The 24,312-nt window shown below is 44.1% G+C and overlaps 1 protein-coding gene across 1 annotated transcript in view; it reads right to left on the bottom strand.

Annotated features, from left to right (window-relative positions):
* Window positions 1-2,538: 2,538 nt before the first annotated feature.
* PSTPIP2 (proline-serine-threonine phosphatase interacting protein 2) overlaps window positions 2,539-24,312 on the bottom strand; it is a 51,624-nt gene continuing 29,850 nt past the window's right edge. The window contains exons 5-15 of the mRNA XM_072132974.1: window positions 15,283-15,389; window positions 13,556-13,618; window positions 10,936-11,037; window positions 9,941-9,986; window positions 9,141-9,220; window positions 7,459-7,557; window positions 7,255-7,351; window positions 4,879-4,936; window positions 4,578-4,612; window positions 4,103-4,157; window positions 2,539-3,195 (exon numbers count right to left, since the gene is read on the bottom strand). Of these exons, the coding sequence (XP_071989075.1) occupies window positions 4,111-4,157; window positions 4,578-4,612; window positions 4,879-4,936; window positions 7,255-7,351; window positions 7,459-7,557; window positions 9,141-9,220; window positions 9,941-9,986; window positions 10,936-11,037; window positions 13,556-13,618; window positions 15,283-15,389 (734 nt within the window). The 3' untranslated portion in view covers window positions 2,539-3,195; window positions 4,103-4,110. The remainder of the gene's footprint in view (window positions 3,196-4,102; window positions 4,158-4,577; window positions 4,613-4,878; window positions 4,937-7,254; window positions 7,352-7,458; window positions 7,558-9,140; window positions 9,221-9,940; window positions 9,987-10,935; window positions 11,038-13,555; window positions 13,619-15,282; window positions 15,390-24,312) is intronic.

Below are 24,312 nucleotides of genomic sequence, written 5' to 3'. Positions count from 1 at the left end.
ATATTATGAAGACACTTGTCAAAATCTAGGAAGTAGCTGTAGTAGTAGTAGCTTCTAGTATAGAGATCTGCAGACGCGGCTTGTGTTAGAACCTGTTCACTTTCATTCTCTCTATTAAATTGATTTTAAAAATTGTTTAAAGTTATTTTGGAAAATGTTATATATAAATGTATAAGGAGGGGGGGGAGGGGTCATACCTACTGTATTACTACCCTATATCTACAGTAATCCTGCCCTGTGCACACTATGGCGCTACCTATGGTGTTGTGTAGTTGGAGCAGTAGTATAGTGGGTAGAATGACCTGAGGGGAGTGGTTCTAAGATTTGGGGAGTGGGACAAACACCCACCTGGGTCTGTCTGTCCTAAGACTAGGGATATACACAGAACTCCTGATGAAAACATAGTAGCAAAGTCATGTTTTGTCTTCTAACAAAATGTTTTCCTTATTCCATCCTGGAAAACATATTTCCCAGAATCCCCCAGTTGTTCTCCACATTCCTGCATCAGGAGAGCACATACTGCCCGACCTTTGTCTCCAAATGTGACGGTGGGTCTGTGAAATGGCGCCAGCACCATCACTTTATGACCTTCTGATCGATCCTAGGTTTGGGAAATTCCAGCTGCTTGACCCTAAGAGGAGGGAAACTAGGACCCTTCCAGGGGCGAGCAGGGGGTGTCCATCCATGGAGTTAAAGGGGTTTGCCCAGGAACGAAAGTTTTTCAATTTTCACCCCCTAGTGTTGTTTACGCAATAAATATAATTTTAACCCCTTACTTTACAATGTTACTCAGTGTTATTGTTGCTTTAGCTCCTATCACTCAGTGATGGTCAGTGTAAGATTCCAGAGTGTGAGCGGGGACTCTCTAAGCAGACACTTCATGATTCCTCTAGTGCTATGAGATGCTGTGTGCTGACAATGTGCTTAGATTATCAGGATACAGGTTTAAAGGAAACCTACTACTTGTAGTGGCAGGTTTCCGATGAAAATACCGGGCACCAGCTCAGGGTGAGCTGGTGCCGGAGCTTATTTTAGTTAGTGTTTTAAACCGCGGTATCGCGGTTTAAAACACTTTTTAAACGTAATAGCCGCCGCAGGCAGGTACGCGCTCGGCGCTTACCGTGCACGCGGCTACATAGGAAGTGAATGAGAGCCGCGCGCACGGTAAGCGCCCAGCGCGTACCTCCCTGCGCCGGCTATAACGTTTAAAAAGTGTTTTAAACCGCGATACCGCGGTTTAAAACACTAACTAAAATAAGCTCCGGCACCAGCTCACCCTGAGCTGGTGCCCGATATTGCCATCGGAAACCTGCCACTACAAGTGGTAGGTTTCCTTTAAATACATTCACTAGTATCTGACGCACAGAAAGAGATGCAACAGATTAGAGATGAGATCCATAAGATATAACGCACAACACTCTCAGCTTTGCTAACTCGACTATAACACACACATTGTCAGCTCTGCTTTACTCCTCCTTCCCCTGCTATAAATATCTTGTCGGCCGGAAGTGTCTGTATGTCAGCTGGTCTTGTAATGGAGGGGCAGAGAGCAGACAGGAGAAGCTATTATTGAGAAGAATATGCCTCCATGGGAATACCCCTTAAATTCTACTGCAGGTCTCAAACATTCTCATCTGGGGGAGATCACCCTGTTACAAGTTATCTGTTTAGTCTCTGGGCAGTATGATGCCTGGTAACTAACTTGTTGTACCACTACCTGTATTTTGCATGTATTATTTGTATTTTGAGTGTTGTGCCACGCTGAAGCTCAGGTGGATCGCTCTCACTTCTTGTGCCCCCTTGATCCTGCCTGTCCAGGCGGTGTCTGTGATGTCCTTTTAGAGGGTCTAGTAAAGTATATGTAGGTCAGATCTATCCCCACCACCAGGCAGGAGGTACAGAGGAGGAAATCCAATCCTTGTTGTTGGGACCATGATTGGCCGAGATTCGAGCACCATGTTTCTATACATGTAATCACCACCTCCAGATGCAGAGAGTATTTGGGTTTATATATGAAAATATCCCTCTTATATGTATAGTATGTGGTATCAGGGGCCAGAAGAAGTAAGCACTGGATTATCTGTTCTACTGTAGTAAGAGGCGGGAGACCACCTTAAATTTATCAGTGGTGTTGGTGCATTTCCTACTATGTGTATGGACGTTGCTATTTCCCTTTCACAAAATTGCTGTGTAGGCAGAAAGAAAAATGGTAAAGGGGTTTCCCACTCTTATATATAAATTACCCATGTGCCTTTACTGCCTGGTGCATAATCTCTGAACGGTTATCAAAGTTAAAATCTGTCCTGTTTCTTATTTTCGTGCAGGCCCTCCATGCTTCTTTGTTTACATGTCTGAGTTCAGCTGAATATAAGGAGCTGTAGCAGGAGAGTTATGACTCCCTCTGTCAGTGAGGATGGACTGCGATAAGAAAGACACAGTGGGAGACGCCATGAGGACGCACTGGAGCAGTGAGAGAGAGGAAGCTGTGTATATATGCGGAGGGAAGCACACAGGTACATATACATGCGGAGACCTGTCTGATGGAAGAGATTTATTGTACACCACGTTTGCACCAAATGTATCCAGATCTTAGTATTAAAATTTATGCTGTGGCAAAGAGGTGTAAGAAATCATTAACTCCTATAGGGATTGACTTTCCCTCAATGAGCGGTTGCCTAAGACTTCACAAGTCTGATCTCCTGTATGTATGTAGATATGCTATCTGGCAGTGAAACAAAGGACAATGGTTTATTAAAGTGGACATCATGTAAAATTAGAAAAGCCTGATCAATACAAGAGAACAATTGACATGCAAATCTTCACACAATATGGCGAATTTGATGTTTTGTGGCTTCCAGTGGAACCGAATCAGTGGAGGTCATCCCGGGTCAGAACCCTTTTGTCCTGCCCTCATCCAGGGGTCATACAGAAGAAGAGAATTGGTCACTGAAGTTTTGTAATTGGACAAAGTTTGGCTCAATGTCCTTGAAATGTCCGGAGGCCTTTACCCACAGTCCAGATACATCATTACATTTGGAGGAAGTTGGTGGCTCACAGTCTCTTGTACAATAACAGTCCACAGCAGTAGATGTGTCCACAAGCTTCTTAGTAGAACTCTTACATCTCCCATATAAATAACTAGCTATCTAACTAAAACTTCATAGTCTTCATCTTCACTTCTGCAACTTCTGTTACCTGGAAAAGAAATGAAATGAGATGGGGCCATACTATGGGGGACATTTATCGTGCACTGGTGTATGATTAAGGTTCTGCCCCTGCAGATGCATCTGGCGGCCAGGCTGTGCAGCATACAATTCGGCACACTGTCACCCATGAAGGTTTGTAGGCTATAGCAAGTGAGCGAGCGGGTGACAGGAACTCCCAGATGCCACCCACTCCACCATCGGCTCAGTCCCCTTGGTTCGGAGGTGGCATGTAGAGGATAATGGATGCAATGGCATGCCTCGCCAGACATTGCGACTATTTCAGGTCCATTGTAGCCCAAAAGAATGGGGTGGTTGGTGGCGCATGCGCGCTGCATCTCCATTCACTGTTTATGGAACTGATGGAGATCGTGACATAGAGATGATTGGAGTAGCAGGGCACATGTGCAACTGGCTGCTCTATTCATGTTGGGTACAACGGACCCCCATTCCTGTGATCCGTGGGGTGATGCCACACATGCCGTTATGATCCTGTTTTTGGTCCGTTTTTAAGCAGTCCGTTAAAAAACGCATGTGTTAAAAACGCATCCGTTTTTGACCAGTTTTAAGATTATTGGTAAAACCTGTCAAAGGGATGTCAAAAACGGACTGCTTAAAAACGGACCAAAAACGGGTTCAAGACGCCATGTGTCATCACCCTTAGCCAACTTGTTGTCACTGGCTTCGCTGGATGTACGGGTAAAGAGGAAACCTTCGCCATCGGTCTTTCTCATCATGTGACCCCGTGATTGTTGGCCACGGCATCTAAGGGGTTATACTTTTGGCACTCGTGGACTTGGGGAACAGCCACTTGTTGTCAATGTACGACACCTGAATGAAATATCTATGGAACAGGTTTAGGTCTGCAGATTTCTAGATGTGAAGTCCATGATACTCACATCCATTGCTATTGATACATGTTGAAGTTGTCTACCGAGGAATAAGTTGGGTCGTCTGTAGGTAAGAAGCAGTAAAGAAGATAAGAACGTATATGCAAGTATTATAGCCACAGTGATTGGGATGGATGAGATCAATGGGGCCTCTGGTTCCGAAGATCTGCTCATTGAAGAGGAGGGATGAGCACTCCTCACCCCTCCCCTCTCCATAGAACAGCGCAGAACCGGTGCCGTAACGCGGCAAAATATAGGACATGTCCTATATTTCTCAGTTCATGGTACGGAGAGACAATGTGTGCTCATCACACTGTGACCGGGCGCCATAGGAGTCAATGGAAACCATATCTGTCCCCACTATGTTCGTGTGAATGAGCCCTTACTGTGTTGTACATCAGTACAATTACATTATAATAGGTAAGAAATAGAATAATGGGGACACTTGGGCACGATACAAATATATGACCTTACAAGCTCTCACCTGGTACTGTGCTCGGTGTCTGCAATGGACCTCGCCTGAAATATATAGCACATAGACATCAGAACATGTGAGGTTATAAATGGTGGTGGAGGATGAGGACATCAGAACATGTGAGGTTATAAATGGTGGTGGAGGATGATGACATCAGAACATGTGAGGTTATAAATGGTGGTGGAGGATGAGGACATCAGAACATGTGAGGTTATAAATGGTGGTGGAGGATGATGACATGAGGACAATTGGGGTACAGAATATCACACATACAATATACACACGAAACAGGGCCCAGCTCTGGTCTCACCTCATCACCGGTGTTATGTTCCTCTGGTTATTATAGAAGTTTTCATAGGGAATGGGAGCTGTAACACAAAGCACATGATGTGATGCTACACGCTGCTTTCTAGGATTTTTTTATTGATCCCCTATCCTTATGATAGGTGATGGATATGAGATGGGGAGCACACATCTAAAGGATTGGCACATTCATATTTTTCAAGTACAGCCCAGCGGTGTAACAAGGAGGGCGCAAAGGCTACTACTATAAACCATACAGTACAGGGCCTGGAACTTCATGTTACCCTTCTGCCTACTAAATAACAACTGTGTAATGCAAGATTTCACCTGTGGTGGCGCTACAGGGGAACTGTACACTTATTACTGGATTCCTTAGCAGATCACAGCTGATTGGTATTGACATGATCAGCCAGGCACCAGATTGTGGGTCCATGAGGGGGTAAGAGAATCAATTGTATGTGTGTTTTTAAGACACACATACAATAGATAATGAAAGCACGGAACGAGAAATGTCTCTGCACATTCTCCATGATGCAGGTGGGACAATGATGGCAAAACACCACCTGCGTTCTAGGAGGTGGGTAATCAGTAGGGATGAGCGGACCAAAACTATTAATGTTTGGGCTCACCACCACCAGTAACGCCCACGATTGGGAGTGTTCACCCTTTAAGGTGCCATGGGCATTGCCAGCACCAATCGTGGGTGTTAGCGGCCAGTTCAGGTGCCAAAACTTTTCTCCAAAATGTTTTTTTCATAATAAGGTCCATTCATCCCTATTTTTTTTTTTTTCACATTTGTTTTTTTTTTTAGGTGCTGTCCTGGGGCTAATGAAGAAGCATTGTGCTATATGTAAATAAATGGGGGGGGGGGGGGGACACTGTATTTTGATTAATAAAGAGAGCTGCTGAACTTTGTATTAATAATGGGAACAACTAAACTCTTTAGTTAATAAGTGGGGTTGGGGGTTCTGAACATTATCAACAATATCAAGTCCAGCAACCAACCCCTTATTAATTATAGAGTGCAGAAGCCCCTTCATTAAATTAATAAGGGGGCTGGTTGCTACATATTAATAGGGAAGGGTTCTATGCTATATATAGGCGGTCCCCTACTTAAAGGGCACCTACCACCACAAATCTACCTATAAAGGTAGATTGGGTGGTAGGTGGATCAATGGGACGTGAGGATAGCCCTTTTAAGGGCTAATCCTCACGTCCCCACACTTTTTTGATAACTTTTATTATCCCTATATTCAAATTTACTTATGCGGATACTGGGGCGTGGAGTAGCCGCATCTGAGGTTACACGAGGTGGCTACTCCACGCCCCGGTAGCCACTTTACCCCTCCTACTCACCCATCTTCGGCGCCCTCGTCCGGCAATCCTGCCATCTGCGCATGCGCAGAAGAGCAGGCCCGCGCCTGTTTCGGTGCAGTGATCGCGCAGGCGCGGGCCTGCTCTTCTGCGCATGCGCAGACGGCAGGATCGCCGGACGAGGGCGCGCAGCTACGCGGAGCTGCGCGCCGAAGATGGGTGAGTAGGAGGGGTAAAGTGGCTACCGGGGCGTGGAGTAGCCACCTCGTGTAACCTCAGATGCGGCTACTCCACGCCCCAGTAGCCGCATAAGTAAATTTGGGATAAAATATACAGTTCCGACTTACATACAAATTCAACTTAAGAACAAACCTACGGACCCTATCTTGTATGTAACCCGGCGACTGCCTGTATTAATAAGAAAAGACATCAATACATAGTTATACTGATATATTTCCTGCTGGTATATATGGTCTCCATCAGCCCGTCCTATAGATTGAGAGCCTCAGGGGCAGGGTCCTCTCTACAGTTGTCAGATCTTTGTAGATGTTGTGTTTTGTTCTTGTCTTAATCTGATATATGTGAACCCCTTACTGAATGTACAGATGTACAGCACCATGGAACTAATGTTGCTCCATAAATAAATAACAATATTTATTGCTGGTATACATTTATGTGTGTGGAGTATTCATTGCTGGTATATTCTGCAGTATTCTAGAAGTATGTGGGTATCCCATTTGGGGTGTGGATATGCCCTGCAGACATATGGTATTAACTTGAGGTTATTGAAATCCTTGGAGTGCTGCTACTCTATTTTCTTTTTAGGGAGAGTATATATATAAATTTATGTGCATATTTATATTTCTGGTTATGGAATGGCCTGCGGCTACACATGCCCCAGCAATCAATATTGCTGTAAAAAAAAAAAAAAAAAAAAACTACAAGCCCCCTGCTCTTAACACAAGCCAGACAAAGGGTAACCAGTCTGGTGGACACTTTAGCTGGAGGGGAGATGTGGACCTCCTCAAGACTTCCCTCAGTCCTGTGTGATGGCTCCTTACAGAAATACCTGGAGGTTTATCTCCCGTTTTGTGGCCATCTGTAAAGTGCTCTATGTCTTTCTCGATGTTACAGCCTTCCAGTGCCCTGCGGACTTCTTCACACATCTAGATGAGGAAAAGGCACATATCAGGCAGAGGATTTAGTTAGTCATCTTTCTTTTTACGGACGGAGCTCCCATGTTACACACAACCTACCTGTGTCATATACTTACCACATCGGTGCTGACGCATTGCTGAGACAACTGGTTGGCGTGCGTCCACACCGCGTTCCTGTAGTAGTTTATCCTATCGCACTCCTGGGTCTCAAAGAACTGTAAACCAAGGTGGAAAAATAAGTGCTAACATATGAAACAAATATCTAACTATCAATGTGCCTTATTGAGCAGCGTTATATCCAGCTTACCATAAAGGCTGAAGTGTATTGTAAGACATCCATGTATGATTATTTTTGAGTGGTCTGGCTTGTTGTATCTGTCTTCCCGTCTATTATTTACATGTATTTCTATACGTCTCCTGGATATCTAGGTCTTTGTTTTTTGTTTATTCTCCCTGTTTGCCCCCAGCGCTCTCTTGCTCTGTCTCTATCACCGTTTCTATATTTGTTTCGTTATATATAGATCACACATAATCTTTGTCACTTTTTTCTTTCAGTCTCGTATCATTAACCCAGTTCTCTATATGACCACTACTTTTTCATTCTCTCTCCCTCTGTCTCTATCACTGTGTGTGTGTGTATATGCATATTTATCTCCTTCTATATCTCTGTTTTGTTTTTCTGTCTCTTTATATCTCTTTATGTACAGATCCCTTTTTCCTCCAGTCTCTTATCAGTATCCCAGGTTCCACTGACACTTTCTCTTTCTTTCTTTTTCTTCCTCTCTATCATTTTGTCATTCTCACTTTGCCTCTATCACTTTTTCCATTCCTCTGTATGACTTTCTCTGTATCTTCTACTTTCTAACTTTTTCCTCTCGCTATCATTTTCTAGCCTTCTCTATAGTATTTATAGCAACTTTCTTATTCTATCAATTTCTCGCCCTCTTTCTCTCGATCCCGCCCCCTTTCTTTCTCTCGATCCCGCCCCCTTTCTTTCTCTCGATCCCGCCCCCTTTCTTTCTCTCGATCCCGCCCCCTTTCTTTCTCTCGAACCCCGCCCCCTTTCTTTCTCTCGAACCCCGCCCTCTCTCTTTCTCTCGAACCCCGCCCTCTCTCTTTCTCTCGAACCCCGCCCTCTCTCTTTCTCTCGAACCCCGCCCTCTCTCTTTCTCTCGAACCCCGCCCTCTCTCTTTCTCTCGAACCCCGCCCTCTCTCTTTCTCTCGAACCCCGCCCTCTCTCTTTCTCTCGAACCCCGCCCTCTCTCTTTCTCTCGAACCCCGCCCTCTCTCTTTCTCTCGAACCCCGCCCTCTCTCTTTCTCTCGAACCCCGCCCTCTCTCTTTCTCTCGAACCCCGCCCTCTCTCTTTCTCTCGAACCCCGCCCTCTCTCTTTCTCTCGAACCCCGCCCTCTCTCTTTCTCTCGAACCCCGCCCTCTCTCTTTCTCTCGAACCCCGCCCTCTCTCTTTCTCTCGAACCCCGCCCTCTCTCTTTCTCTCGAACCCCGCCCTCTCTCTTTCTCTCGAACCCCGCCCTCTCTCTTTCTCTCGAACCCCGCCCTCTCTTTCGGCATTTATAGACATGACAGTCCAAACCATAATTGTGCAACCTCAATGTTTTCACCAGGAGGTAAAAAATGAGAGTGACGATCACAGTCATGGTTTAAGTTCCTGCAGTTTAATGTCTTCACTGGATGGGAAATATTACGACTATGTGTCATCCCTGACCGTGTGTATGGCTGGGCTCGCTCTCTCCCAATGACAGCAGTCTCCAGTCTATGTATATGGCGGTACCTTACCACACAAGCTGAAATGTGCTCCCTCTGCCAGTCTTCACGCACTTTATCCAGTAGATTGATATTTTGCTGGTAGGTTTTATCTGGAATAAATTAGGAAACTGAATCTTAATCATCAATCCTATTATTGGCTCACATGTAGAAGATCTAAATATCAGGTCCTGGATCATGAGCAGGACCCAGGCCTTTGTATTTCGATCTTCTTCATGTGAGCCAATAATAGGATTGAGCTCAATCTCAAGGTTTGTAAAGAAATGTCACAGCCAAAAAGAGCCAAGAGTGGAAGTATACATGGGATAACCTCCCTTCTTCCCTTAGTTTAGGTGTCATAAATAGCCATCTCCCCAAGGTTGTGATTCAAAGGTCCAAATGGATAATAGGATGGCACTAATATCAAAAATGACACATGGTATGGGGGATGTCAAGGGCTTAAAGGAAATCTTCCATCATGAGAACCCAGGGACCCATGCTCATAGATCCCAGCACTGTAACTGTGGGAATATTCTTATATTTGTTATCCATGGCCTCCTTCCTCCTAAAAGTATAATTTTAAAATTACCTTGATGAGCCTGAAGGGCTCTGGGGGTGTTCTGCGCAGTGCTGTAGCTTTATGGGCTGTTACAATGAGCAGAGCAGGTCTTCCTTCCTCCTGCACTTTCTGCTGCTAGAATAGCCCTTCAGAGCCCTTCAGACTCATTAGCGTCATTATAAAATTTGTCCCTGGTTTATCACGATGCATTTTGATGGCAGATGAACTACCACTACCCTACAAATAGCCATTGATAATACGTCTATTGACTTACCAGCATCTTCTGCCGTCACCTTTGAATGCGCCAGTTTTGCATAAATCTGTATCAGAAAACAATAAATAAGATCATAACACAGTTCTTTAGGTAACGAAAAGGGCAAGTATGAAGCAGGTGCTGCTTACCGACGTGCCCAAAATCGCCAGTGAAAAAACGGGCATCATCATTTAGCATGGGTCTGGCATTCATTTTTCACAGATCCTTATTAACTATACCCTACGAGTGATCCGAAAACATCGGTTCTGACAAGGGCAAACTCCTACTTTTTCAGAGACTGGTAACGTGGTCAGTTAAAACAACAATGTGGGCACTGATCCATTAAATTAATTTAAGTTTGTTTAAAAATTTCAATTTAGTGGACGGAGAAAACCAGGTTTAATCACCAGAGGCGACAGGGCTTCTTTACTATGAGAACTGCCAATCTGTGGAATAGCCTGCCTCAGGCGCAGGTCACAGCAGGGACAGCAGAGAGCTTCAAGAAGGGTCTAGATGCCTTTTTACACCTAAATAACATTGATGGTTATGTTATATAGAATTGTTTCCCCTAAATCCCTTCCTCATCCAATCCCTTCCCTTCCTTGGTTGAACTTGATGGACAAGTGTCTTTTTATAAACTATGATATAAGAGGTTATGCTAAGGGTGGATTTTGGCATATATTCTGTAATGGCCCCTTACACACGAGCGAGTATGAAGCGTCAAACTCGCAGCTTGTGCTATCAGGAACGTGCACCCCAAACTTTAGCTACCGGACCTGAACCCTGCACGTGAGTTCGGTTCTACTTGTTATCGCTTGGGTCGTATGTTCCAGCCAGCGCTCGCTACGAGCTGGACACGTGTTTTAGAGGCCTTACTCTTCGTGGAGCTTGTAAACATCTATGTGCATACCTCAAGCTCAACCCCTCCTGATGTAGCATAGAGATATTTAGAATATCCTGCAATGTATTTGTCATGTGTGAACACGCCCTAACAGCTGAATGCTCGTCATTACTACCTTGTCCTGTTGCTTCTGGTTCATGGTGTTTTTGTTGCAGCGGGACACGTTCAGCTCGGCTTCGTCCTTCTCGCGACACCTCTGCTCATACAACTTCTTACTCTGATGGGATCAACAGGAAGGGGGAGCTCAGTTTTCAGCACTGACATAACCGAGGGAGAGGGGGGAGGGTGGACTGAGATTGATAGAAACTGGTGCAAAGCAAAAAAGGTCTTATTGTGGTCGTTCTCTAACTGGCTGCGTGTAGGGTAATGACATTCATTGCATAAATATTCATCCCTTATTATAATATTCCTGCATCAGCTTGATGTACCAATGCTGTAAAATTGAATAGTACAGGCAGTCCCCGGGTTACATACAAGATGGGGTCTGTAGGTTTGTTCTTAAGTTGAATTTGTATGTAAGTCGGAACTGTATATTTATCATTGTAATCCCAGCCAGAACTTTTTTGGTCTCTGTGACAATTGGATTTTAAAAATGTTGTGTTGTCATAAGAATCAGGATTAACACTAAATCTTCATTACAGACGCCTGTGATAACTGTTACAGCTGATTATTGTAGCCTAGGACTAAAGTACAATAAATTACCAACATCCAGAGGTCCGTTTGTAACTAGGGGTTGTATGTAAGTCGAGTGTTCTTAAGTAGGGGACCGCCTGTAGTTAGGGATTTACATATTTAAGTAATGGAGACTTATGGTCGATACCCTTTTAACCGAGATATTAGGGAATTACCATAAGGGGAACTCCTATATTTCCCAATGTAAAGTAATTTTACACACGATTTGTACTTTTTATGATTTTGTATTCATCCATTGGATCAAACAGAAGTCAACGACAGTAGTCAATGACAAATCTAGGGAGGGCTGACATAATGAATAGTATATACCTGTAATACACAGGGCCGGCGCCAGCACTGTACATACCTGGGCAAGTGTCGGGGGCCCAGAACTGCTGGGGTAACTTATGGTTATTTTAAATGAGGGGGTTGTTTGGTATGATAAACTAGAAAATATTTTGGGGAACAGGAGACTGTGTTTTTTTTTTTTTTTTAGTTTCTGAATTTTGGATGCCGCCACATGAGTTGACTGCAAAGGGGCCTATTGAGGCTTTGTCATCCAGGGGCCTACTGAAACCTGGAGCCGACCCTGGTAAATACACCAAATATTACCCAAATTACAGATCCCCAGTAATGCCACAGCTAGAACTCTGGTAAAACACAGAGCACAATCTCCTCAGGTTTGCAACACAATTTACAATTTACCTCTCGGAGGTGAAAGAATGGGCTAATCCCCAATTCTGGCAAAATGCTCCTGCCTAGGGCAGGCTCTTTGTCACTTTATATGTAATGTGGCCACTATATGTGTTGATCACATCCAGAAAAAGAGGCACAACCAACATGTTGAGTGCTCACACCACAAAAATGTTGCCAAAAGAGACACAAGGCTTAAATGGAACCTGTTACCAGGTTTTATCCCACTAAACTCCTCAGAAAACGTATGAAATGTTGAGAATTCCCTCTTTTCTGTGAAATCTCACCCATTTACCTATAAAACAATTCTCCCAAAGTTGGGCAAATATGACTCTTCTCATCACATTTTCACATGACATGAAACAAGTTAATGGTTGTAGGTGGTGTCGATTCAGAAGCCACTATCTTTGGTGCTATAGCGCCAAGCACATGCTACTGGTGTCATATTAAAGATAAGGTTCAGAGCTTATGGCCTTGTGTGCTATAGAACCAGGCATAGCCAGAGAGCTAAATACATTTTAGTGAGAAATGCAAGCTGCAGATAAACCCCTAGTATAAACGGACCTCTGGATATTGGTAATTTCCTGTACTTTAGCCTTAGGCCGGCGCCACGCGTGACGCTTTTGTCTGCGCTTGCAAACGCAGACAAAGTCGCGCCCACCGGGGCGGGCCTCGGCCCGAACGCATCGGCGTTTCTATGGAAACGCCTGCGATCGGGAACGAGCCGCCGGTGTTTTGCGTTAATTTAACACGAAACACCGGCGGCTCGTTCCCGATCGCAGGCGTTTCCATAGAAACGCCAATGCTATCGGGCCGAGGCCCGCCCCGGTGGGCTCGACTTTGTTTGCGTTTGCAAGCGCAGACAAAAGCGCCACGTGTGGCGCCGGCCTTAGGCTACAATGATCAGCTATAACAGTTATCACAGGTGTCTGTAATGAAGATTTATTGTTACTCCTGGTTCAACATTTTTATAATCCAATTGTCACAGAGATCAAAAAAGTTCTGGCTGGGGTTACAATGATAAATTATACAGTTCCGACTTACATACAAATTCAACTTAAGAACAAACCTACAGAACCTATCTTGTATGTAACCTGGGGACTGCCTGTAGTAGGAGCATAGTCACCCCTGCCATGCCAGACTCCTGCATAAGTATAATACAAGGATAGCTGAATCCCACCCAGACTGGAGACTTTTTCTACTATGAGGACAACTGTCCCGGATTTAGGAGGACAGACCCGCATTTTTACATCAGTCCCGCTGCCCTAGGTATGTCCTAGATGGGCAGATTGGTCCATCTGTAACCAGGCCTTGCTGGTAAGTGAGGTCCTTAAGTCGGGGATTGCCTGTTATAACCCTTCCATACTTACATCCATGGTCCTCTTGTACTGATCTCGCCGCTGCTTGTGAATTGCCTCCATTGTAGCTTCTGTCTGCAAAGAAAACCCAATGCTTAATACATGTATCATGTCTTATAGTGAAGTTTCTTCATCTTCTATCATCTTCTCACATGTCAATAAACTCTTTGAAGGGCTATTCCTAAAGATAAGTTTCTTATATGTACTCAGGATAATGAAATAACACATTCTCTAATTCACTGTTATTAACAAAAATCCAGCATTTCACAGATATAAGTGCAACCCGTCTCTATCAGTCCTGCTGTACACAATTTCAGTTGCCCCTAGACACAACCCAGTAACATCTGACTTGGGGGTCAGGCGCCAGATTGGGAGGCTGAGATTTCTGTCTGTCTCTGCTGTGTGGCTGTAGCCCCGCCCCCTGCATGGAGCTCAGAGACTCTCACTGATCACTTCCTGCCAGGAGATAGTGAGCAGAGAGAGAGGCTGCATACTACAAGCTACAAGGAGATAAGTGATCCGGGGGAAGGGGGAGGCAGGCACAGATCTGTAAGATGTAGAAGAGCTCACAGTGTAACAAGCTACAAGGAGATAAGTGACTCTGGGGAAGGGGAGGCAGGCACAGATCTGTAAGATGTAGCAGAGCGCATTGTCTAACCGTGGAAAAGTCTTTCAGCCTATGTGTAATCCCATGCATCTCATTTATCTCTGATCTGTCTCATCTTTCTTTCTATGTGTCAGTGTGTTAGCACAATGTCAGAAGCCAGATGAGAGTGTATAGACTCTGTGCAGGCTCGGCTTTAGGTGTCATTATAAAAAACTTTTATGAAGATTTTTTTTTTGTCTGGATACTGGAGTTTCTTCAGGATTTGCTTTACTTGAATTCAATGAATCAGCTGTGACGGGAGCATTCCTTTAACTTGAGGAAGTATTCTTGTAATTCACTGTTCATGTGCCTCTTATCTGTACTAGTGACAGAACTGTCTAGTTCCTCATTGTCACCTGACTCTATAAATGATGAGACTGTGGACTGGTTGACCTGAGATAAGGTGAAAGAGGAAACGTAGCTTTGTCCCACCACCGTGTCTTGTGGCTTAGACGGCTGAACCAATTTTGAACACCTGAACACTGCACATGTATCTATTATACTCTATATGTAGAGCACTACAACCTCCAACATGACCTGAACACTGCAAATGACCGTTAGACAATCTATTATACTCTATACGTAGAGCACTATAACCCCCAACATGACCTGACACTGGACATGACCAGAATACAATCTATTATACTCTATACGTAGAGCACTATAACCCCCAACATGACCTGACACTGGACATGACCAGAATACAATCTATTATACTCTATACGTAGAGCACTATAACCCCCAACATGACCTGACACTGGACATGACCAGAATACAATCTATTATACTCTATACGTAGAGCACTATAACCCCCAACATGACCTGAACACTGCACATGACCATTATACAATCTATTATACTCTATACATAGAGCACTACAACCCCCAACATGACCTGAACACTGCACATGACTGTTATACAATCTATTATACTCTATACGTAGAGCACTACAGCCCCCAACGTGACCTGATCACTGGATAGGACCATAATACAATTCTATTATACTTTATACATAGAGCACTACAACCCCCAGCATGACCTGATCACCCTCTTTAGTAGGTGTGATGTCTGCTGTGTCCGGGGTGTCACTTACCTTCTTGCGCTCCACTTTCTGCCGCTCCCTGAACTCCTCCATCCTCTTGGCTTCTTCTCGTAGACTCTGGGCCAGCTGAATGTGACTTTGACCGATGTTGTCAATTTCTGCCAAAAATAAACGTCTAATTAAAGGAGACGGAGAACAGAGACGGCCGCATCCCAGCGGTGTCACATCTGCTCATTGCTAAGACAATTATAAGTTTAAGTCGTTCTAAACTGTGCAGGGAAATCTTGGATATGATGGAAGGTGTAAGGCGCCGCTCACATCTGTATTGTGGATTCCTTGTATACCAAGACAAAGATCCATCAGACAACCGATCCGAAAAAGCTGATGGACCCCTCCAACAACCCGACTGTAAGACAACTGGCTGCAGCTGCTCCAATCTGTCCTGTCTGCAGTAGAAGCAAAAGCGGTCATCCTGGTTAAAAGGGAAGCTGTTACTAGATTTGGGGGTCTATGAACCAGTATTAGATACTTATCCTGGGATCTAGGGCCTGTGAGTACAATTTATGGAGTCATGACGCTTCTCTGCAGGTCCTGGTGCAAGCAGAGGAGACAAAACTTGTCAGTTTTAGGCCGCGTTCACACGTACCGCTAAGCGTCCGTCATAACGCGACGCTAGCGCACAGGGGGAGGTCCTCGGCCCGAATGCGGTTGTTAATGCATTGTTAACACATGTGTTAACATCACATTTATGAAGCGTTTTGTAAACGAAAATGTTAACAGTGATGTAATTAGGCAAATCACCCCTCCTCAGCTGTTGTATATGCGTTTCAAACGCAATGAAAACGCAGTTCAAAACGCAACGTGTGAACGCGCCCTAAAAGTTCCTCATCTCAGGTAAAATATGACTCTTCTCTGATTGCCGTCACATGACTTTGGGGGAGTTTTTTCTATAAGTAAACGGGTGAGATCACAAAACAGAGGGAATTCTAGAAAGGGCATTTCATCCCCTACACGGGGGCTTGTAGAGGGGTCAAAGTCCCTTTACGCTCCAGTTAAACCAGAAGAGATTAGGAGGAGATATATCTGTTTTTTTCTTTAGGGTTTCAAGTATGTATTTGTTTTGGGAACATGCAATAAATCCTGGGGCCGGCTGGTTAATGTGACTGATCATTTCTAGGAAAAGGGTTTCCTCTCGTTGTGGAGAACCTTTGTCCTTCGATGGAAGGAGCTGAATATTTATGTAAATATGAAAGTTAATAACACGAACCGTTCACTTCCCTTTTCCCAGAATTTGTTGCTAATTTGTTTTACATAGAAGGTAATTGTAGAACAATGACGACCGTACAAGCGCCACTACTTCATGCTATTATATCCGGACTGAGCAAACTGATCACCTGTGCAAAATATAGGTTTCCAGTGAATTAAAATTTGGAGCAGTAAACTCCTTAATGCCACGTCTGTTTTCTGTTTTTGAATTTTTGGAAAATCCAGATTTTCTTACAGAGCTGTACAAGTCTACAGTACAGACTTTACCAGTGTTTACCCAGGATTTACCGGGTTTTTGCATTTTTGTTTCCTACCGCAGGTCTTATCATTTATTATTTCACTTTTTACAAACTGTTAGGTGTGAGAAAAAAATTTACTTTATGGGGGCACCAATTAATAATAATTCCTTAATTTATATAGCGCACACAGATTACGCAGCGCCGCACAGAACTTGCCAGATTGGTCCCTGTCCCCAATGGGGCTCACAATCTAATCAGCCTACCAGTATGTTTTGGAGTGTGGGAGGAAACCGGAGGACCCGGAGGAAACCCACACAAACACGGAGAGAACATACAAACTCTTTGCGGGATGAGATGCTTTATCCAGTGTTACCATTTTAGGGTTGGTATCCCCTATTCTTGAAAATTAATGACCTTTTTTTTTGAGGGCAGGAGTAGAAAAGCGTCATTTCTGTACTGGATTTATTTTTTTGGTGTTCGCCGTATACAATAATTACGATTACGGGGAGACCATACATGAGTTTTTTTTTGCTTAAGTTTTACTAAAATTGCCAAATAAAAACCTAACTCATTTTTGCATCGCCGTGGCATAACATTGTAACTTTTTTGGTTACGGAGCTGTTTGAGGGCTTGTTTTTTGCGGGACATGTTGTACTTTGAAACAGTATCATTCCGGAGTACATATGTTTTTATTGCATTTTTGTGGGATGAAATAGGTAATAGGTAAAACCTGTCAAAAACGGATGCGTTTTTTAACGGACTGCTTAAAATCGGACCAAAAAACGGGTTCAAAACGCCACATGTAACATCACCCTGAGGCTGGCGACACACGTAGCACTTTGTCTGCGCTTGTTTTTTGCGGGACATGTTGTACTTTGCAACAGTATCATTCTGGAGTACATATGTTTTTATTGCATTTTTGTGGGATGTAATAGGTAAAACCTGTCAAAAACGGATGCGTTTTTTAACGGACTGCTTAAAATCGGACCAAAAACGGGTTCAAAACGCCACATGTAACATCACCCTGAGGCTGGCGACACACGTAGCACTTTGTCTGCGCTTGCAAACGCAGACAAAGTCGCGCCCACCGGGGCGGGCCTCGGCCTGATCACATCGGCGTTTCTATGGAAAGCGTCCGGTGCCGTCAGACAGAAAAGTATAGGCTATGGTGAGTCAGCGAGTGCTCAGGCGGCTGTGGGGACCGATAACCGGTCACAAATTGTGTACAAGGGACCTAAGAGTTTCAAATCTTGGCACAATTATTCTAAAAAGTCACAAAAAAGAGAGAAAAAAAAAAAAAGGTTTGATAAATGACCCTCTCACCCAAGTGTGGGGCCAGTGTTTTGCAGCGTGTAGATAAAACAATGGGAGCTGCAATGCAGATGCTATAGGCCGCATTCACATGTGGCGTTTTTGTATGCTTTTTCTTTTAGATACGTTTTATCCGCTGCCATGTTTTTTACCATGAAACTGCAAGTAAATGTCACATAATAAACAAGGCGACGTCCTTCACGATGGAAAAAGAAGCATCCAAAATCACCACGTGTGAATGCGGGCTGAGGCAGGATTGAACACATTTCTGGTTGGTACATACGGTGCATCTATATAATCAATAATATTACACAAATGTCTACATATACAATACACTTCACCCCATTGACAATAGAGGGACCATAGAAGCACTCATATGTTCTATGGCAGCCATTTTGGACACTGCGCCCCCCTCTGTCTGATAAGTGGTGGCGCCCCAAGCAGCCGCCTAGTCGTTCTCCTCCCGGCCCTAGAGGTAGTGAACTCTGCTTGACCTCTCCTTCCGCGCTTCTACGGGGCTAACTTTTGCGCACTTGTGATTGGCTGAGGCAGTCGCTGTTCTGCGCAGACGCTGAAGTTGGTTGTAGCTTTAGTTTTTCTGCCCGGAGACCTGAGGCGCGCGGCGGCAGGACGGAGTCACGTGATTGGACGAGCAGCGGGAGGGGATTGGCTGGACGCGTTCCTGTCACAGTTCCCGCGCGCTCAGTCAGGCAGTGTTGTCCCGCGGCAGCTGGAGGCTATGTCTGCGCTCTCTCTCCTGACTATGGAGGATGTCGTACAACAACTACTGCTGATGGTGAAGAGAGAAGGTGCTGAGGACTGGCTGCGCTCCTGTCTGTCAGCGCCGCCCATGGCGCCCGGTGATGCGGTCCCGGATGTTTCCCGCGCTTCTGCTGAGGAGAAGCCCAGGCGGGAGCGGCGAGCTGCCCCCGCTTATTCCTCACCGGTGGAGCCCAAGCGGAGGAGAGGCGATACTGCTAGCAGTGCCAGACAGAAGGGCAGGGATCCGGAGTGTAAGCGAGCAGGGCCCACACTCCTGACCCTGTTATCCCCCTGTAATCACTTAGGCCCAGTTCACACTACCCAGTAAGGCCTCGTGCACGTGACCGTTATGGGGGCTAAATTGGAGGCCACATCGCAGCCCCAATAGAGGTCCATGGCACCCAGTCACGGGAGATTTATCAGAGGTGAACTTGTTCTAGTTGCCCATGGCAGCCAATCAGAGCTCTGCTTTCTGTTTCACACAGCTGTTTTTATAATAATAGCTGAGCTCTCATTGGTTGACATGGGCAATTAGAACAGGGTCACCTCAAGACACTTCTGATAAATCTCCCACACGGTATCTAACAGCAATCTTAGGGTGATGCCATACATGTTGTTTTGAACACATTTTTGGCCCGTTTTGAAGCAGTCTGTCAAAATCCGCATGCAGTTTTTTGGAAAACGCATTTGTTTTTGACAGGTTTGACCCATTATCTTAATTCAAACTGGTCAAAAGTGCATGTGGTTTTTGACGGACAGCATAAAAACGGCCCAAAAACGCGTTCAAAACGCCATGTGTGCCATCTTCCTTAGGGCGCGTTCATAACGTTCTGCTAGCGCAAAGGGGGCAAGGCTCAGGCCGATCATATGTGCGTTTCCCGGGAAACGCATATGCGATCGCCCCGAGCCCCACCCCCTGTGCGCTAGCAGAACGTGTGAACTGGCCCTTAGGGTGAAGACACACATGCCGTTTTTGGGCCGTTTTTACGGCCGCATGCGTTTTTAAAAAACGGATGCGTTTTTTAACGCATGCGTTTTTTAACGATCTGAAAACGCACTTAGTAAAAACGGCCCCAAAACGCCATGTGTGACTTCACCCTAAGGGTGGCGTTTTTGGGCCGTTTTTACTAAGTGCGTTTTCAGATCGTTAAAAAACGCATGCGTTTTTGTCAGTTTTTCCAATTGCGCAATGAAAAACGGACAAAAACGCATGCGTTTCCAAAAAACGGATGCGTTTTTTAACGCATGCGGTTTTAACGATCTGAAAACGCACTTAGTAAAAACGGCCCAAAAACGGCATGTGTGTCTTCACCCTTAGGGTGAAGACACACATGCCGTTTTTGGGCCGTTTTCAGATCGTTGAAAACGCGTTTTTAAAAACGCATGCGTTTTTTGAAAACGCACGCGTTTTTGTCCGGTTTTCCGAAATTGCGCAAAGAAAAACGGACAAAAACGCATGCGTTTTCAAAAACCGCATGCGTTTTTAAAAACGGATGCGTTTTTTAACGCATGCGTTTTTAACGATCTGAAAACGCACTTAGTAAAAACGGCCCAAAAACGCCATGTGTGTCTTCACCCTAAGGGTGATGACACACATTTGAAAACGCAGACAAAGCCGTGGCCCGATCACATTGCAGTTTTTAGGGAACCGGCGGGAATGAGCCGCCGGTGTTTTGCGTTGATTTAATGCACTGGTGGCTCGTTCCCGATCGCAGGCGTTTCCATAGAACCGCTGATGCGATTGGGCCCCGGTCCGGTAGGCGCGGCTTTGTTTGCGTTTTCAAACACAGGCAAAGCGCTATGTGTGTCATCACCCTTAGGGTGAAGACACACGTGGCGTTTTTGGTCCGTTTTTAGTTAGTGCGTTTTCAGATCGTTAAAAACGCAACCGTTTTTGACAAGTTTGACCAATTATCTTAATTCAAACTGGTCAAAAACGCATGCGTTTTTAAAAACCGCATGCGTTTTTTAACTATCTGAAAACGCACTAACTAAAAACGGCACGTGTTTTTGGGCCGTTTTTAGTTAGTGCGTTTTCAGATCGTTAAAAACGCATGCGTTTTTGACCAGTTTGGATTAAGATAATTGGTCAAACATGTCAAAAACGCATGCGGTTTCAAAAAACGCATGCGTTTTTTACGATCTGAAAACGCACTAACTAAAAACGGCCTAAAAACGCTAAGTGTGTCTTCACCCTAAGGCCGCGGTCACACGTACCGCTAGACGTCCGTTCATAGCGCGACGCTAGCGCACAGGGGGAGGTCCTCGGCCCCAACGCACATGCGTTTCCAGGATTGTTAAGCCGATCGCATGCGTTTCTCTGGAAACGCATGTGCGTTCGGGCCGAGGACCTCCCCCTGTGCGCTAGCGTCGCGCTATGAACGGACGTCTAGCGGTACGTGTGACCGCGGCCTAAGGGTGCGGTCACATGTTGTGTTTACTGCATGCGTTTAAAAACGCATTGCTACAGCTGAAGGGAGATTTGCCTAATTAAACAGCTGTTAACACCTGCGTTTACAAAACGCAAGTGTTAATGCATTGTTTATGCGTGCGTTAGCATCGCGTATAACACATGCGTTTTGTAAACGCAGGTGGTAACAGCTGTTTAACCCTTTCAGGACCTGGCCCTTTTTTGATTTTTCATTTTCATTTTTTACTCCCCATGATCAAAAATCCATAACTTTTTTATTTTTCCATGTACAGAGCTGTGTGACGGCTTATTTTCTGCGTAACAAATTGCACTTCATAGAGATGGTATTGAATATTCCATGCCGTGTACTAGGAAGCGGGAAAAAAATTCCAAATGCAGTGAAATTGGTAAAAAAACGCATTTGTGCCGTATTCTTGTGGGCTTGGATCTTACGGATTTCACTGTGCGCCCCAAATGACATGTCTACTTTATTCTTTGGGTCGGTACGATTACAGGGATACCAAATTTGTATAGGTTTTATAATGTTTTCATACATTTAAAAAAATTAAAACCTCCTGTACAAAAATTTTTTTGTGGATTTTGCCATCTTCTGGCGCTAATAACTTTTTTATACTTTGGTGTACTGAGCTGTGGGTGGTGTCGTTTTTTGCGGATTTTGATGACGTTTACAATGTTATCAATTTTAGGACTGTACCACCTTGTGATCACTTTTTATAGAATTTTTTAATTTTTTTAAATGACAAAAAAAGTGCCATTTTCGAATTTGGGCGCGATTTTCCGTTACGTAATTAAACGCAGTGAAAAACCGTTATCATATTTTGATAGATCGGACATTTTCGGACGCGGCGATACCTAATGTGTTTATGATTTTGACTGTTTATTTATATTTATATCAGTTCTAGGAAAAGGGGGGTGATTTGAGTTTTTAGGGTTTTTTATTATAATTTTTTTTTTAACTTTTTTTTTATTTTTATTTTTAGTACTTTTCAGACTCCCTAGGGTACTTTAACCCTAGGGGGTCTGCACGATCCTATCATATACTGCCATACTACAGTATGGCAGTATATGGGGATTTTACTCCTCATACATTACAATGTGCTGATAGACGACGATGACGTCACGGGGAGCGGCGATCCTCGAAAAGATGGCGGCGCCCAGGCGCCGCCATGCTTTTGAAGCCGCCGCCAGCACTGCCGGCGGCGATCGAGGTGAAAACACCCGCGATCGGTGCTAGCACCGATCGCGGGTGTTACCGGTAAGCCTTTGCTGCAATATGCAGCAAAGACTTACCGGCTATGGAGAGGGCTCAGCGCGTGCACCCGCGGCCGACCCGTGACGTGCTATTACGTCACGGGTCGTGAAAGGGTTAAACGCGACGTGTGACCGCACCCTCAGGTAGCAGTCATGCGGTGCGTTTTGAAACTCGTTACAACAGCTGAGGAGAGGTAATTGGCCTAATTAAATTACTTTTAACATTTGCAGTGTAAATGTGATATTAACACAGATGTAATTAGACACATCACCTCTTTGCAGCTGTAATACATCAGTATTGCAGAGTATTATAAACAAGCAATCAGATGATTGCTTGTTCATGTCCCATGGTGGAAATAGTAAAAAAAAGCAGAAAAAATGTTATTCAATAATAAATCAATAAAAATGCCCATAAACCCCATAACATATAAAGAGACATATAACTAAAAAAAAAAGTCTAAAGCACAACACAAACCACACATATATAGTATCTCCGCGTCCATAAAACCCTTAGAATAAAAGTAAATCATTATTGAAACCGCATGATGAACGCTGATGAAGTTATAAACCCTCCAAAAATTAAGATTTTTACCTTTTCAATACAAAAAAAAAAAGTGATCAAAAAACATGTACTCCAGAATGATACTGGTACAAAGTACAACATGTCCCGCAAAAAAACAAGCCATCAACCAGCTCCGAAGCCACAAAAGTAACAATTTTATGCCACTTGGAAGACGGCAATGCAAAAATGATAGATTTTTCCCACATTGGGCTTTTATTTGACAAATTTAGTAAAACGTATCCCCATAATCTTATCGACTCATAGAATAAAGATAAGATGATTGTTAGGCTATACGGTGAACACAAGTAAAAAATGCAGTACAGAATTGAAGCTTTTTTTATTCCTGCCCTAAAAAAAAGTTCTTAAATTTTCAACAATAGGTGATACCAACCCCAAAATGGTAACACTGGAAAAAGCATCTCATCCCACAAAAAAAAAATAATATCGTCACATGGCCCCAATAACGAAAAAGCGAACATTTTACAGCCTAAAGGGGCCAATGAGGAAACTAAAATCCTGGCAGCAGCAGGTCCCTCATTCCTTTCTGTGCCTCGCCGTGCCCCCATAAAACAAGTCACAGTACATGTGGGGGGTCTCTGTACTCGGGAGAAATTGTAGAACAAATTGTATGGTGGGTTTTCTCTTTTTATCTTTTGGAAATGCGTAAATTTTAGGGCTAAATGAACGTATAATGGCACAATTTGACCATTCTAAATTTCACCTCCATTTTGATGTAATTACTATGAAGATCTCAAGGGGTTAACAATCTTCCTAAAAGCTGATAGCTTGAGGGGTGCAGATTTCATTCAAAACTGTATTTATCCCCAAAATGGTCAGTTCTGAAAATCCGGAAAAGCGATATTCGATTTGCAAGCCGCGTGACGTCATAATAAATTATCCAGACATTTCAAAAATTTTGGGAAATGTTATTCAGTAACTTATTTAGGTGGTAAATCTATCTGCCTGAATACGCAATGATTTTGAATTTCGAAAATGGCAAATTTTTCAAGTTCACCATTTTTTTTTTTGTAAATAAAGGCAAAACTTATCAGCCAAAATTTACTACTAAAATGAAGTACGTGTAAAAACAAGTTAAAAACAATCTCAGAATCACTTTGATAAGTAACAGAGTTCAAGTTATAACCCTATAAAGCGACGCAAGTCAGAATCCAAAAGATGGGGCTGGGCCTTAAGCTACAAAATGTCTGTCTCCTTAAGGGGTTAACAAACTAATGTGCGTAAACATTGCGTTAACGCAT

This window comes from Engystomops pustulosus, chromosome 1, assembly GCF_040894005.1.
Source record: "Engystomops pustulosus chromosome 1, aEngPut4.maternal, whole genome shotgun sequence".
Taxonomy (NCBI): domain Eukaryota; kingdom Metazoa; phylum Chordata; class Amphibia; order Anura; family Leptodactylidae; genus Engystomops; species Engystomops pustulosus.
Note: the sequence above shows the minus strand (reverse complement) of the source record. Positions and strands in the feature narration are given on the sequence as shown.